The sequence below is a fragment of the Agelaius phoeniceus genome, chromosome 6, assembly GCF_051311805.1.
Source record: "Agelaius phoeniceus isolate bAgePho1 chromosome 6, bAgePho1.hap1, whole genome shotgun sequence".
Taxonomy (NCBI): Eukaryota; Metazoa; Chordata; class Aves; order Passeriformes; family Icteridae; genus Agelaius; species Agelaius phoeniceus.
Window position 1 is genome coordinate 37,595,731 of NC_135270.1, and position 18,022 is coordinate 37,613,752.

Below are 18,022 nucleotides of genomic sequence, written 5' to 3' on the forward strand. Positions count from 1 at the left end.
CTAGAGCTGAGTCATACTGAAAAACTCTGCAAGAGTGCCAGGGTTGTTTTGTTTTGGTTTGTTGGGGTTTTTTTTTTGTGAAAAAACTAGGAAGCAAGCACTACTCTTCCTGTGCTTTGGTATCGTTTAGTGATTCACAGCTGTTTCTGTGGTAGGCATGTTTAACAGTAAACATGCAGAAATAAGGACCACGTGTGTTTCACCAAACTTTCACTTTCAGGAGGAAATAATGTGAAGAATATGTTTAAAATGTTGAGATAGGTTCAGCTGTTGGGTGAATTCTGTGCTTTTAGAACTGGGGCTATGATCAGCAATGTCTCAGACAAAAATGTTATTACACTGATTTTTTTCGAACAATTTATGTTGAGTACTTATAGCAACAGAGTTTAAGCTGAAAAATAGGTAATGTAGAGATGAACTTAGAAAATACTCAGCACCCTGAATTGTTACTTGCACCCACCTTTGCTGCAGAACTTCTTATTTAACACCATTTAATTAATAATTTTTTCAAAATTTGAGCTAAAAGAGTTGAAAATTGTAAGCAGGCCATGAGAATATTAGGATTCTTCTTTCATTTCCTTTGCTTGATTGCACCGATAGAAAATTTTGTCCTGAAGTGCCGAATTTATATTTAGTGTTAAAATTTAGTATAACTTTAACATACTGTTTTGTGAGCGTGATAGATATGCAGACACTGATTTACTAAGTAGTGGCAGGGTAGAAAATAAAATCAAATTAAGACAAAATATAATTTTTTGGTCCTTTCTGGTTACGACAAGTGAAATTGTGACTAGATACTTTGGTACTCTCACTGCCTGCAGGAATAGTCTCTGAATACTGAGACTCCCCATGAAATATTTACGAATATAACTCAGTAGTCACAGTGTTGATTGAACAGTGAAAAGTCTGTTTTTTCCTACAATCTTAGAGATTTTATATTAAATAAATAAACTTGTTTGGGGTTATTTTTTGGTTTGTTTTTGGTTTTGTGGGTTTTGGTTTTTTTTTTCCTTTTTTTTATGCATAGATTTTATGGCAGCCTTCTTCATGTGTAGTACACACATAACTAGAACATACAGAGGAAGAAGTACAAAGTAAAATGTTTTAGTTATTTACTTTTTTCAATGGATCTCATAAGTGTATATTGATGACACAGCATTTGGCCTTTCGTAAAGCCACTTTGTTAAATGATGTTTTAATTTTAGGTACATGTTTTGACCTTGGGAATTATTACATCTATGCTTTGTTAGAATTGTTGCTTATTGCAACAGTTCTCAATCTAACAAAACTAGTAGAATTTAAAGTTCAAAAGGAAAATCAAGAAATCAACCAAGTATCCTCAATAATTGCTTCAAGTTTCTGTGCAAAATTTGTTGTACATGATCAATAGTTGAGTGGACAGTAGGGAAATTTATTTAAATCTTGAAATATTCTGTTTTTAGTCTTAAATTTCAGGCCAAGGAACATGTTCCAATATGTACTAGTTTATGGATACCAGTCTTGTATTAACTTGTGGAGTTCAGTAAAGTTCTGCTGACTTTGTCAATGTTCATTTATTTATGTTACAGTTGTAAAAAATCAGAACATATTTTCATTAATGAAAACTGTAATTTCCAAGGTGATTGGAAATGAAATGGGAAATTACAATTGGAAATTACAATGAGAGAAATGCAATAGTAGTTACTTTACTCGTACAAAGACGATGTTCAAATCAGCAAAGTTATTTCGAAAAAATCTATTTGGTCTTGAACTTGAGTATAGATTTTTAAGGGGAAGAATTTATTTAGGTATGCAATACATCTCAGGCATTATCATTTACTCCTTGTCTCTGAGCATTTTGTTGCTGAATTCGGTCTCAAAACAGCGGTGTGTTTTCTTTTTATCTTTGCAGCTGGTTTTGAAAGAAGTATGGTTTAGGCTTTGACACGCTAGCCATGGATGTAGCACTTTCTCCCATGAGGACACAAGAACTGGATCCCATGCCATCTGATGCCTCTCCCATGCTCATAAACATGACTCCTACGGTGGAACAGGAAGGGGAAGGAGATGTCATGAAGGACCTTGACTGTGGCCAGCAGTATGAGAAGCCCCCTCCTCTGCACACTGGGGCTGACTGGAAGATTGTTCTCCACTTGCCAGAGATTGAGACCTGGCTGCGGGTGACGTCCGAGAGGGTGCGGGACCTGACCTACTCTGTCCAGCAGGACTCGGACAGCAAGCACGTGGATGTGCATCTGGTGCAGCTGAAGGTATGATGGGGTTTGTATCACATGCTTCTCAGGGAAGGGGTCTCATTCAACTCTGCTGTCAGTAAAATCAACAGAAGGGCTTTTCCTAACTGCTGAAGCATATCTGACAGCCTGGGTTAAAAAGGGAATAAATCCTTTTAAGGGAGATAATAGAAACTACTCCATTATCAGATTTTTTGCAATGTTATTTGCTCATCGCTTAATTCAACAGTCATAACCATATTCATGAACGTGTTCATACTCCAAAAGCAAGCAATAAGACATTATCAGTAACCTGACTGGACATCTCACAAGTGCCCAGAAATATTCCCACTGATTTTAAAGGGCTTCTGTACCCAAAACTCCCAAATGAAATTCCAATAAAATTCCCAGCATTCCAGTACACGGGGCCACTCATTTGAAATTCAAGGCAAAATTCAAATAGTTAATGCCTGGGACCTTAAGTGTATGTTCATTTGCATGGCCTGGTTTGCTGCAGCAGATGAAGCATGCTTTTGAGGGTAGCAGTCTCCAAAAATAGCACAAATGTTATCTCTTCAGAGTGAGCTGTCTTCAGAGTTGCATTCTGAAGCCTGTTTATGTGAACACAGTCTTCCTTCACACTCAGTGCAGTGGTATTTTATTTGTGTTTATTTTAGGACTGTAGCTGTAAGCTGTCTTAAAATACAACACTGTATACTAACACCAACCAGAGTGATGGTACTGTAATAAATCCTAACCAAATAGAGAGCTGATCTTGATTTATTAATGATCCCACCATTTTTCTAAAAAAATTAGCATAGACATTGCCAGCTTTTGACAAAAAGAAAGGACTAAATCCACAATGTGCGGTAAGTTTTTAGCAGATACTGTGAGAAGATTTCTGCAGGCAGGCATGAGAAGTCTTGCTGGGCTTGGTGCTAGTCCTGATCTGGAATTGCTTGTGGCTGTATTAGCACAGTGCTGAGCTGAAACTGGAGCTCTGTGGAGCTTGTGGGTGGTGTTTGCACCCAGCTTTGGACTGGTTCAAAGCACAAGCAGAACTGTTTTGTGCCTGCTTATGAAATGAGAATGTTCTGTGCATACAGCTCACCCTCATATGTCCACTAATACATTTTATTTATAAATTGAGTCAGTGCATGAATAGCATTCCTCATGTTTTTCTTCTTTCTAGAGTTTATTTGTGAAGTCACAAGAGTCAACAAGAGTTCATAAAATACTGTCCTAAGGGTTTTAGCTATGTAAACAAATGAAGGAAAGTTTGAACAAAACATTATGAATACAGAACTTCTGTAACCTGCTGACCTGTAAAACTCTATACAGAGAAAAAGAAATATGACTGTAGAAGCAAGTGTTGTGAAATTATTTTATATGGTATAATATAACATAGACTTTAGATGAATTTTGAATAGTTTATCTAGTATATAACAAAAACTAAGCAAAAGACAAAACAAAAAATCCAAACCAAACAAAAAATCCAACTACATCCTCATACAGATATTGTTTTTCTTCTGTCCTCTGGCAATATTCCTGAGGGGCTACTTCCCAATGATGTGTGTCCTTCTGGAACTGTTGTGCCCAGGCTTGACAGTGGGCTCAGTGTGAAGCTTGACCATTGCTGAGTAGACTGGAAAAAGTGTTTCACATATCTCTCAAACAATACATACCAGTTTAGCATTTTCTTACTTTCCAAAACAGCAGGAGATGATTGATTCAAGTTCAGCTTGTAATTCACTGCAGCTCCCAATCTCATTTCCCACAGTGTGGTATTTTCACCTCTTTCTTATCCATGAAATTTTACATGTAGAATTTTACTTTTGTCTATTATTAAACTTTTTTTTCTTTTGTCTCATTCCACAAGTATCTCCTCCAAGCAGACTCATTGTTTTCATCTGCAAATTTAAGAAATCTTCTTTCTCCTCCCTTGTCCAAATCATAATGGGAAAAACGAATTATATAGATACTGGATAAAAGTCTATAACATAATGGTTTCTGAATATAATTTTCAAAATGCAAATGTAGCAGTAAGACAAACAATTTTTCATTTTCTCATAGTTTGTTTTCCTCAGCCAGGATATTTCTGATTCCATTTTCATGAATCTTTCTATTTGTTTTGGATGCTTAGAGTTGATTTCTTTCCTCTGGCTGTCAGTTGGCTTGTGGTGATAAGACTGGTTTGGGGATCCAGGCCACAGCAGACTCTTTGTATTATTCCTTGGAAAAATTGCTCAGCACACAGATCATCTCTTTCTCTTGTGAAATTTTTCTCAGTATCTCAGTTGCAGATCTGTCTGTGCTTCTGCTCTTTCTGTAATCAAGAGCATTGTTGCTTTATTGTGGCTTGTTCCCTAGGGATTTTGGGGTTTGCTGCTGGTCTCTTTTCATGCTACATGACTTAAGGCTTTAGTAGCCACCACTGATCCTTTGAAAATACTTGTTTGTCTCACTTTTGCTGTGCCCTTTCTCAGAACTAGCCACATAGCATGAGTGGGAGGTTTTTCTTATATTGTCCCTTGAGAAATTTCCTGGAAAGCTCAGCTTCACATGAGTGCTTCAGGAAGATAGTTGGATGAACTGTAACACTTGAGATTCCAGAATGCCCTACTTTAGTCATTCATCTGGCACTGCACTTAACTCAAGCTGCTCTGTGATACTTTTGCATTGCTCTCACACATTCACTGTAGCTGTTAGCAATTGTGAATATTGTAAAAGAGATTTTTAAAAATTATGGTTTTGCTACAAGCAAATATACAAGTTCTCTCTGTGTCCTTGTATTGTCGTAAAATGCTGAGATGCTTTCATGATCCCTTTAGTTTTTTATACTTTTAATAAAATATATTTGCTTTTACAGCAAAATCTTTCTTGGAATCCTTCTGAGGTGTAACTTGGATTCAGCTCCTGTTCTGCTCTACTTTATATCCTTTAACTCTCACAAGGAAAGGTTTACTGTTTCAAACTATTGGTAGCTGCTTTCTATCTTTTTGGGAAAAAAAAAGTATTTTGGGATGATCTAGTGTAATATTCTGTATCTGAGATGTCTGTTAATTTATAACTTATTTTGGAGTTAGCACTTCCCCCCTGCTTTGTGACTTTAGTATCTGAACCATTTATCATATATTGACATAGAAACAAACACAATTTATGCTATGATAGTGTCTTTTTTGCAGATGCTGCTGTTGTCTCTCTTTCCAAGTAGAGAGACTTCAGTCATCTTTTTCCAGGATGCTTGGGTTGGTCACAAATATCTTTTGACTGAATCTCTCACCTTTTCCTCTTGACTCCTACCAGAAAATTTTCGTGAACTTTGGACAGAGATCAAACATCCTGTAACCATTATCCTTTCACTATCTCTGTTTCTACTTTTTTGAGGGACAAAGACTTTTTAGTTGCTCTTCTTCCTTGAATTTAAATCCTGACTAAGAGGACAGTGTGAGAAATTATCAAAACAAGATCTTAAAGATATTAAAGTGTATTGGAATGCATTAAATCTGCAGTTAGATACAGGTTATTCCTTTTTCCATTACATTTTGGCATTTTGAAAAAATGTAAAATACAGGGTACAGTAGATATCTTTCTCTTTCCCCCCTCTTTAATTAGCTTTTTAAAATTTTCTGAGTAGCTTAGTAGGCCTACAGTTTTAAGATTTTCAGTTTTCCCCTGTGGCCTGAGCAGATTCCTTGATTTGGAAAAAAGTCAAGGAATAGCAGAAATAGATCTGTGTTTCTCAAATGTTATCTGGTCAAACAATCAGATTGCTTAGAAACCTTCCAACTTGTCTGGCAATTCTACAGTCTTGCTCAGACTGAAATTTTTATGCAAAAAGATGTGACCTGTTTACCACATCTTAATGTGCTCTACTACAACAACAGCACACCTGTAAAAGCAATCTTGGTTTTGTAGCTCTTAGGCTATAACTTCTCTTCTGCCTAAAAGAGGAAAAGTCACCTTCCCCACATCACTCAAAAACTGTCCAAATCCCTTGCTATGTTTTATCAAACATAAACAGAAGCTAATTCTGTGCAGAGGGCCATCCTGGGCTGTTCACTTGCCTACCAGGTCGGTGCCTCCAAGGATGAAAGTGATTATCAAGCCAATTTTCTAGGTACTAATTAAGTTTACAAATTAGGTGCAAAGTTACTTGTCAGGATTTATGGCAGTCTGAGCTCAGAAAAGCAAAATTTTAGGCAGTGGAATACTTACACTGAAATGAGCAACAGAGGTGTTTTTGTGGTATTGAGACATCTCTAAGCTAAATGACAGTTGAGCAAGATGATGCAGGACTGCTTTGTATGAACACAGAAAGAGCAGATATATTTTAATGGAGACTCAGTTGCCTTCTAAAGAAAGCTGGATAAAATTAAGATAGGAAGCTGCTGGTTAGAATAAAATAAGAGGCTCAAAGAGTTGGGAGCTAATGAAAAGTAGAACAAATTGAGAAACAATAAGAGGTTCCTACCTGTTTCTGAGTAGAGAAGTGAGTACTGTTTGGTTAGTCTGCTGTTATCTATGTATCAAGGGAATAAAAATAGCTAAAAGCTGGAGAAGCCTTAACTGGTAGGCCAGAGATAATGGAAGATCTTGCTTGCATAATTTATCAGGAGAAATGAATAATTAAAAAATGTTGCAGACAGCATTCTGTACCCTTTTAAGCTTGGACTTTCTTTCTGAAGAGGCAGGAAAGGTGACCAATAAAAAAATGTTGAAATTGGTGTTCTTGTGACGAAGGGTTTTGAATATTCTTTGGAGGGGTAGAACATCAGCACTGGATATTCCATCCAGGCTTGGGCAAAACAGATTAAAAAAAAAAAAAGAGAAAAGAAAATGCATATGTTACCTGATAGATTCACTTGAGGTCATAGAGATGGCCTTTGGAAAGGAATTTTGAACAATGTGTGGAGTATCTAAGCCCTTCCCTTAAAGCAAGGGACAATATGAATAGCTCCTTTAATTAGCTTGAGTTTCTGCAAAGCAAACACCTAACGACACACTGAGCAAAAATTCTGCAACCTGTGGTATTTTTTCCAAGGATAGAGATGCATTCATTAGTTCTCAGTGACATATTTGGACAGAGAAAGGTGATGTGTAATTCAGGGAGCTTGTAGATATGAGTACTGCAGCATCTGCAATGCTGTGGAGGTGTTGAAGTTGTCCCAAAATAGACATTTAGATTGTTCAGCAGTCAGGAGACTTGGAAGAAAGAGGTGAACATTTGCCTGCGATGAGGAAAAAAGTGGGTCTTCTACCACTCATAGTTTCTTCTAGTTCTAAAATAAAAACTGCAAAATCTCATTTTCATTTAGATATTTACACTTTTGAAACATACTTACTCCAAAATTTCTGTTGTAGATGTCACCAAGACCTGAATGCATCTAAGTGCACTTTGAATCAATACAAATGATTATTTCTTCCTCTCCATATTGCTCCTACATTAAAATATGTTAATACAGGCTGTAGATAATGAGCTAATATGCTCTACCAATGGTCTCTGGAGAAGTATTAAAGTGACTATCATATTCCAGAACAGATGTTACCTATTACAGTCTCCACTAGCCTATATCTTAGTCTGATTAAAATATAAATATTTACTGGATACAATGCTGTAATGATATAAATTTCATTATGATGAAAAAATTTTGTATGTCAGGCCATTGGGCAAGTTCATTAAGAAATACATTTTCTGAGAGAATGTATTGTGTTTAGTATTTGCATATGTAATGATTACAACATTTACTGATGTTCAGATTTCCTGGAAAAATGTAAATTAATACTATTTCAGTGGTGTAGATAAGATTTAGTACTATCAAATTTTAAAATCAAATTTTAGATAAGGTAAGATTTAGTACTGTCAAATTTTAAAATGAGAGGTCATCGACAGTATATAATTATCTTTATTCAAAAGTAAGTGATAGGAATTTGTTATGATAGCTGTGACTGTTGCAAGAATTTTTTATGGATATCTATGCAAATATAGATGTGTGTGTAAGCAAAAGCAGACACAAAAGCAATGCCACAAAAATCCTAGGGATTTTTTTCTTGATGATTTATGTGAGTCTCTATGTTAGCAGGTAGAATAATATTATGTATTATGACAGTCACCTATTTCTGATCTGTGTTGTGAACGATGATGCTCACAAGTGTTTTCTTGCTTTGTGTATTTCAGTAGCCTTTGTGGATGTATTTCTTATTGGCCTTTATAGGGGCTGGGTTTGTTACTTTTTCAATTTATAATTATGTGTCACTTATAATAGATATCCAAAAATTCTAATATGGCATAAGGGAATAGTCACAGTCAGACACAGAAAATTGCACAAAATGTAAGAAATTGTTATTTTTTAGTTTGTTAAATTATGTTTAAAATTTTCTTATGAGCTTTTATTATGGAGAGTTGACAGAAGACATTTCAGATTATAGGATGATTGCTGTGTGAATGCCAAAAATGCAGCATGAATATATCAATCACATAACCAACTTGCATTTTAATAAGAGCAGGTTCTGAAAGTTGGTGATTTTTAAACATCCTTGGATATTTGCCTCTTGCATTATGTGAATTACTCCTCAGAATGAAATCCCTTTTTCAGTAGCTAACTGTTAGAAACCCTGCTGTGGATTGATGTGATTGCTTAGTAAGTCAGCAAAACAAACAGGTTCTCTGTATTTTCTTGTGGAGAAGGCAGAAGGAGAACTAATACTTGCCAGTTTCTCCCTGTAAGTGATTCCCTGGAGAAAGACAGCAGTTTTCATGTAGTCAGTTATGATTCTAACCCTTGCATTTCAAAAGATGGAGCGCTTCTTTTTTTGGGTGTGTTTCCATTTGTTTTTGGAAAACACGTATAATTCAAAAGGCATAAAGCAGCACTGTGTTACAGTGTTATACTACAGCAATCAAAGCACTCCAAAGTTCTGACAGAACATTTATAAGTTTTCACAAAATATAAAATCTACTAGTAGTACATTGCAGTTTTCCTTTCCCACTGAGCAATGTACTTCCTTTCCCTAATCTGTGTTAGCTGAGAAAAGGTATGACAGAAATGTCTGAGCCATATTCTTTTATTCTCCTCAGCTGGATCTGGAGCCACACATGCCCTTCACTGTGGTTCCATACTTCAAAAGGGCCTTGAAGCAAGGATACAGTCTTCTCTTTTGGTGTGGCCTTTCATCTCTTTGTGTGGAGATGAATACATTTGCCTCTGATAAAAAATAATGCAGATATTCCACAGGCAAGAAAGCAAGTTTCTTCATAATAGGTTCTGTAGATTTAATCATGGTTTATCTGCTAACATATAGGGAAAAGATGATTTTATACATGCATTTCCAGTGCGATTGTGATCTGAAATTATGGAATATGTTATTTCTATCACTGACATACATATATGGGCATATATATGTGTAAGTGTATTTGTATGTGTATGTTTGTAGTACCATAACAGAAATACAGTGCCACTACTACCCTTGCATATGCATTTATTCCTCATGCAATTCTGGATTTTCTCAAAAATTCTTCTGAATTACCTGCCCTATAATACTAGAGAAATGAAACTACAGGTCACATTAGTGCACCATTAATGTGTGTAAGACCTCTGTGTTTGCAGTTCACCGTGTGCTCCATATATATTGAGGGGCTTCTCTGTGTCTGTATGTCTATTTATACACTGACAGAATAAAATCTTCTGAAGTGACAAAGTATGGTTAGTACCCTTTGGGAAAAAAATTATAGTCAAGGAGAAATGTTTAATTTCAAATGGTCCCAAGTATCTGTACTTTTGAGTACAGGAAACTATCCAAAAGGCCCCACAAAATAAAGAAATAGAATTGTACTTTAAGACCATTAAACTGTGTGGTTGATACACCACACAATCAGCTTGTATGAAAGGTATGGCTGACATCTCTTTCTGCATCTCAGCACTGTCCAGCAGCCAGGCAGACAAAATCATGAAATGGAAGTCTGCAAAATAATTAGCCAACTATGCTCTAATATCATAGAGCTAAGTGCTAAACTGAACATTCTTACTTGCTCTTCCATGGGTATTTTGAGGAAGAAAGCAAAGCTAAAATCCTTTTAATTAAATCTAGGATTTTTAGGCCCTAAATGAATTTCACAATCTGGACACTTAAGAATATTATCAGATACTGTAAGACTCATGATAAAACAAAGGGAAGAGGGCTATTTCCAAGGCAATACAGTAGGATTTGTACAGACATGGTACCACTGTAGCTAGCCTGTGTTTTCGTTGCTAAGGTCATCTGCACTTCTTTCATATAGTATTTATGGGGACTTCCCAATAGTTCAGATGCTTGGTATAACTGTTTAACTGAAGACAAAACAGTTTACTACACATTTGTTTATCTATCATCAGGTACAGGATCCCTTTTTCACATGGGACTAGAATCTTAACTTTAAATAAATAATTTTGATACATTGGATTAAAATACCAAATTTTACACAGTAAAATGGGTAACCTTGTATGTATTATTACAAATATAACCTTCTCTTCAAAGAGTACTTTAAGAACTCACCTTGTTTAGGAATCTAGACCAGCAGTTCAGTATGAGGAATTAAAACAGAGGTAAGTTGAAGAATACATGGGATGGGAGCCCATTCTCTTTTCTGCAAAGGAACATTGCATTTCTGGTTACAAATAGGACTGTTTACCTTCAGAAACCTCTCAAAATCCTGAATGCTGTATTACTTTCAAACTTCAGGTAGAATAAGAAGTGATGACGACATTTTTTTAAACCCCATTACAATTTAGGCGATGTGCTTTTGATTTTCAGCTGAGATCTGCAAGAATAGCTTCCCTGTCTCAAATCTGTTAAAGATTCCGTTTTGATCCTAAGTATGAATGAAATAGTTTTAGTATCTCTCAATGTTGGTTTTATCTTCCTTTTTTTTTTTTAAGCTAATGAATAGCTAAAGCACCAAACTGACCATTTGAGCAGCAAAGACTTCATGGCGACCTCCGCTGCAATTTAAATTACTGTGCTCAGGTTTGTAGTTGCAGTATTTGGGTGTGATTTGTGAATTTGATCAATTCTCAATTATTAGATTTTCTTTTCTAATGTGTTATCTGATACAGGAGACAGCAAATCAGAATCAAGGAACCACACCTGTAAGTTATTAAACAGATTGCTTGAAAATTGCCAAGGAAAAACCCATGTTATATGGGTATCTTACAAAACATCTGAAAAATGCATTTTCCTTTATTCACAAGAATACACATCAGATTCAGGTGCAGATTGGCTTGGGACTTTTATTTGTTAGGTTGCAAATCATGTTCTAGCTGTTGGTTGCTAGCTTTATTTTCCAGCTTCTCTCTCCTGTTTTATTTTCCTTTCAGCTGTTTTCAGGTTCTCTCTCAAAGTTTTTGTCTCCCAGATCTCCCATCTGATTCCTGTCCTTTTTAATTTTCTTCCTCCTGTTTGTCCTTGGCTGAAGCACAATGCTGAATCATTTGCTGCCATGCTGAATGGCTGCTTCAAAAATCCCTGCTTCCTTCCTAAACCTGGAGCACCACGTTCTGGGCAGAGAGCAGGAGTCTGACAGAGCACATGTTTAAGAATCCTTACTGCATTAAAAATGAAGGAGGGAAGTAGATGACAGTACTACACATGGGCCTTACTTCTGTGTAGAGCATTTTTGTTTTGAAATCTGGTCTTGTGTAATGTCTGTAACCATAAAGGGGTGAAAAATAATCAGTTTAAAGTGTTTAATACATTTTCTAATATGCTCAAATCAGTGAATGCATAGGTTATTAGGGTGCAGCACTTACTTTTACTTCAAACAGTTTTTTGAGTGTGGTGGTGGTATGTTCCTGCAGCATCTGGGTAGTCAGCACCTGGCTTTGTGTTGACACCGACCTGCATTACTAGAACCTGACCTTGCTGATTTTATTGGAGGTTTTATGCTTAGTTTTGTTTGTTCCCCTATGAAAGATGAAGATTCAGTTGTTACAATTGAATGACTAATGATTTTGTTGCCTTGATGATGGAATAGTTTGTCCTTGAATAGGAAATACAGCTTTTAGCATTTATGGAAGGGAGGTGATTTAATTTTGGTAGTGAAATACTGCGAATGAGAATGAACTATAAATTAAACAGCTACAAGAATTCCTAAGAATTCTCTATTAAACAGCAATTATTAGATGCTTCAAATCTTCTTTGAAGGCCTTGCTTCATTAAACTGTTCCCAGCAAATGGACTTTGCCCTCTTGCAGAACCAGTTGCAAATTACCCAGTGCATGGAGGTCTACTAAGCAGGGCCAACCAAACAGAAATAATAATAACAATAATAGCAGCAACAATAACAATAGCAAAAATACAACAATAATAAAAACAAATTAAAAAGAAATACACAAAGTCAAAATATTTGTATTTAGTAATATAAAGAAAGCCAGGAAACTAATGGACATTTAAATAAAGTTTAGGAAATGCCCACATAGGCAACTTTATACTCCTGGGAAGCTGTTGAACTCTGTGGAAGTACAGAAATGGGGAGTTTAGTAACACATTTGAATTACTTTTTAACGTGTAAATAATATTTATAATGTTGTGCTTTTTTTAGTTACTTCTGTGACTTTATTTCATTGTATTTCTATTAAAAATTACTTTCACAAGGTAGAAGTTTTGTGTTGTAGTATTGTAGGAAGATCTTTGCTATTTCTCTTCTTGGTTCACTGTATAAGACAAAGTAGGTAAATGATAACCTTAAAAATTCCTTTGTGTGTAATTAATTGCATTTATTACGTATGTCAGTTTTCCTCTTATTCTTTATTTCTATTCTTACAGCATGGGCAAGAAAGCCACAAAAAGCATGGGGTCCTAGAAAGCTAGAACTTATATTAAAATAAAGAAAAAACCATCCAGAGGCCCTGGGTAATAGTATTTAGTAACTTCAATATTAAAAAGAGCAGTGAGACATTTCAGGTCCAGCAGACATCAGAGGCAGCAGGTTCTGCTGCAGTTGTGCTGCAGCACCATCTAGTGCTGCAGGAGCTGCCTCGTGCTGCTGAGGAGGGAAAAAAGAAATAAGGAGGGATGGGAAAAGTTTGCTATCACATGCACAGAACTTTGGAGCATTACCAATAGTGATTGGCAAGTTTTAAAAAAATATTTATCTGAGAAAAATTGTCTTTACTAATATCAAGTTTAGCATACTTGCCAAATAGAATGCTTGATCTTGATGTGGTAAAGATGACATAGAACCCTCAGACAAATATGGGGGCATTTATGTACATGTATATAGATATGTACTTCTGCTACCTTGAAACATTCAATATCTACAGTGAATTTCTGCTATTTCTCTATGTCAGAAAAATACCAGCAGCTTGGTAATGACACTAGGCCAGAGACAGTGTTTAGATTAAGGGTGTCCCTGAAGATGGAGATACCTATAATCCCAGCCCTTCCTGCTTGGTTACAAAATTAAAGCTTCTTCAGGTTTGCATGGGTCACCAGGTAACTTAATATTTTGGTAGGTTTTGACTCCTGTTTTGAAGTTGTTTTCACGGCACACTCACCATACACTTGACATAGTGCAGACCCTACAGACACAATGGGGCTTGTAGGATGTCCAAAATAAACTGGTAGAAAAATCAGCAGTAAGAGCAAGTTATGGCAGTTCAACCCATCGTGAGACCACTGCTGTTATCACCCCTCACCCCCCCAGACAGCCCCTAAGGCAAGCTCTCTCTCTGTAGCAGCATGGTTCTCTTACTCTTTTGTTTACAATTCCCAATTTATTTAAAACAAAATGAGCACTTATATTTTGTGGTAAGGGTTATTACAAAAACAGTTTTCTGGAAGAGGTGCAGACATCAATTTAGCAACATCCTGGAAACATAATGCACCCAGCATGATAAAATTTTAGCATGAGAAGTGTCCTTATGTATTAAGGAGACTAATGGATTTTGTTTAACTTCCTTTGATAAGCTTAGGACCATCTAAATATGTTTCTAAATGATCAGCTCCTTTTATCCAAATGTACTCATCCTTCAGTGAAAAAACCAAAACAATCCTAACAAAACCAGAGAAAAAGATGAAAGGTAGGCTAAATTTGAGGTAGCTGATTATGACAGCTGGCATGGATCTTCAAAAGTATCTGTGCTCTGTCTTAAAAATCTCTGTGTGAGTTTTCCGCTCCTTTCTTTCTGTCTATGAAGTTCTGTAAGAATTATTCACACATAGCACATACAGCTGTGCACATCAAATGCTAATAAGAAGCAATGTGAAATATGCAACAAAATGCTGTACTGATTTTGTGTGTGGGTTGAATAAGGGGCTTCCAGTCCACTGAAGCAGTGATAAGACCAAGATTTTTGTAGATTTTTTCTTTCTGTTGCTTTGGAACAATATGGGCATTCATTTAACTATGGAATAAAACTGTATGGCTTTCTGCAGTTTCATTTCACTGCAACTCACATGGACTGAAGGAACAGCTGAATAACTTGATATGGAAAATTTACAGGTCATGAATATTGGATGTAACAGCTGTTTTCTTAAAAAAAAATTGAATTATGTAATCCCATTGCTTAGAAATGTCTAGAATGTGACAATCAATTGCTTGGAATAGGAGAAGGAAAATCAGTTTTAGCCAGCCTTTCATTTCCTAGGAAATACCATGTTTAGAGTTTTTCATGATTAAATCCTTCAGAAAACTGTTTTTGTATTATGAACTCAATATTTTTTATAGAAAAGACTAAAAGTGCGGTCCTTGTTCAACCTATTTATTCTATTTGTTCTCTGTGATATTTTAGAAATGCAATTTAGAGAAAGTGTTTCTCTCCACTAACCTTACTTATCTTTTGGTTTGTCAGGAGGATGATGAAATGGTATAACTGAGAAGTCTGACTCCACTTAGAGTCTTTGAATTGCAGTAAATGTCTTCAAATATGTCAGCTCATACTTTGTAATGATAATGCACTGAGGATTTTTTAATAGGATCCTAAGCTTGAATTGTGTGAGTGAAATCTGCAGCTCTAACTGTTTTCAGTTCAGCTGTTTGCTAGAATAACAAGGGAGTCAATGTGTGCACTCTAAGCAGGTCCATTTAATTCCTTGTTTGCTGAAAGAAAGCATTTGAAAGTGTAGGGAGGAAGAGATTAAACCTTCAGTCTGGCTGGGCACTAATGGAAGATAGGCTGCAGCCAAGGGGTACCTCGTAGGTATGCAGTGAAAAAAGTGATTCTTAATGATACTCCATTTAAATTACAGTAATGAAATTGCCAAGGGTGGTATTCACTGTTTCCTTTATCAAAAGGAGATGTTAATGTCTGCTACCTCACTTTGTCTCACATAGATACATTTCTTCCTGTAGTTATTCTGAAGATATTAAATAAATGCAAATAGAGGCAATTGGACAAGCTTGGGAGACATTTGTTGTTGAACTTTAATTTTTAATTATGGAGGTAGACAGCAAAAACTGTATTTTTAAAATTCATCTGCTTTGCTTTCAATCTGTTTGTTGTTTGTAATGGAAATGTTTTCCATTTCTGCTTATAATGACTTGGTGGGGTGCTTAGGGAAAATTTTAGGGGAAATAATAAAATTATCTGTTAATTGAATCTTCATTACGTTTGATCTTTCCCACTTCTGTATTTAGACTTGGTTATGTTACCTGCAAGAGAATAAAACCATCCTATTTTGCTATTTTCGAATAAAACCATCCTATTCTGCTATTTTCAAATACACAAATTGAATTTTATCGTAATGCTTTTATCTTGAATTTTATCTTAAAACTTTTAGAAGAAGAAAAGATCATGCATGTAACACTATTCTTGATACTCACCTTGAATTATTGTGCGTAGGTCTTTGATGTACTCCAAGGATAGCTACACTTGTGTGAATCAGTAAATACCAAGTAGAAAAGAGATCTGAATTTTGGTCTCTTTTATTGCCATTGAGAATCACAGAAATGTAATAGAATGATGTAAAATATTTTTTTTTTAGTCATACACATTTGAGTCACTTATACAAAGTGGATGTCATGGAGAGAAAGCCTGTTCTGCTTTTGAGAAGATTTTCCAGTTGAAATTTCATAGCAAAATTTTTATTTAAATCAAGAAAATTTTTTTCCAGTGAAAATTTCTTTAACTGGAAAATTTGAAACTAGCTTAACTCTTCTTATCCAGGTCAGTTGCTTATACTTATAAAATATCAAGTTAGTTGCAAACAAGGACTGCATTTTTAGTCTTTTATATTAAAAAATGTTGAGTTCATAAAAGAAATTTTGTAGGCTTTCTGGTTTGTAAAGGTTAGCTCAAGGGGAAAAGCATAGGAATTAAACCTCAAGCAAAAGCATGTAATTGAAAAAAGTTACAGTGATATTACAAGTTTGAAATTAGAAGCCTTTCGTATAAGTTCTGAATTTTTTTTTCCTCTAAAATAACTACCAAACCCTTCATTTTTAGCAAATAAATATATAAATCAATAATACATACACCCCCTCAGTAATTTCATTGAGACTGTGTAAGTCAACACAAGTGATGAAATCAATTGTGGGTGTCACTTCATTGAGCATTTTACCTAACCCTTCCAAAAGTGTATTTGTATTTCAGGGAAAACATGTGACTCATTCTTTAATGCTAACCTCAGATTTTTCCTTCTGGCCTTCTCTCTTTTCCACCTCCAGAATAACTCACTACAAATGTGTCCCATTTTGCAGTTAGCAATAAAGATCTTTCAAAACGTCTGTGATGAAACCTTGCAGCTTTGCTGAATTGTCTTCCTACTATGCAGTGTTTCATTATTAACATCAGCTCATGTAAATTATTCTGCTTGTATTTCTTCCACCATGGTATGATTTTATGATTTTAGTAGTTTTTCTAATTAAGATGGGAGTTCATTTCCAACTCATCAGTAGTCTATGTGCCTTTCTCACCCAACTTGACTCATCTACTGCTCCCTCTTGGAACAGGGATTACAGTCAACAAGTAAAAGCTACCTAGTAATGCAAACAACATTCTGAGATGTGTTTCTTGGAGTTACCTGATATTCAAAAAAAATGGATTGCCTGCTATTAGGCAGGTACGAATCAAGTTTCAAAGAGAGAACTGAACGATTCACCCTCAGTTATTCTTTTTCAGTATTTTACAATTTAAGCCCCAAACCAGAGGAAGCCCTGGTAGAATCATAGCATCTCAATGTGTCATGCTGTTGTTTTCCATAAATAAAATTACAGTTTTAACTAACTTAGAAAATCTATTTTACATTGCTAAAAGGATACAATCTACTGTAGCCTATGTAGCTACCTGTTTAAATACTAGCGGCTGATGAGAACTGAGGTTTTTCCTAGGAAACATACAATATTTCTAAAGCCAGAATTATTTGAAGCTGAAACTGAAGAAATCATTAACTGAAATGATTTTAAATCATTTTGAGCAATGATTTTTTTTTTTTTCAAAAATTTAGCCAGAAGTTGTTCTAAACTTCCTTATAGCATTTACTGGCTGAAGCTATGCTGCAGTAGCAAGCCAATGCTTTCATGATGTCTTCAAATTGTTATGTTATGGTATTTAATAAGAAATGTTCTCTCATAAAGTTACTTTTCTGAAGGAAGGTAGTTATGTAATAATGACAGTAATGTTTCTGTCTTTATGTTCAGATTTCAGCACTGTGTATGCATTCAGGTGTTGTATACTATCTGGGGTGACTACAGAATCCTTCTGAGAGTTGACTATCTCAAAACTATATGAATGGTCAGTTCATTCAAAAACTCCAGCTCTTCATCTTGTGATATATTTGAGGACTTTGACTGCTGCCTATATTTTCTTTTGAATTTTGCTATTTGGGGTATCTCTAAT

General features: G+C 35.5%; 1 protein-coding gene across 4 annotated transcripts in view; it reads left to right on the forward strand.

Moving 5' to 3' along the window:
• AKAP6 (A-kinase anchoring protein 6) overlaps positions 1-18,022 on the forward strand; it is a 257,459-nt gene that overhangs the window by 44,535 nt on the left and 194,902 nt on the right. For all 4 annotated transcript variants that reach the window (XM_077180435.1, XM_077180434.1, XM_077180437.1 and 1 more), the window contains exon 2: positions 1,892-2,249. In XM_077180435.1, the coding sequence (XP_077036550.1) occupies positions 1,935-2,249 (315 nt within the window). In that variant the 5' untranslated portion in view covers positions 1,892-1,934. The remainder of the gene's footprint in view (positions 1-1,891; positions 2,250-18,022) is intronic.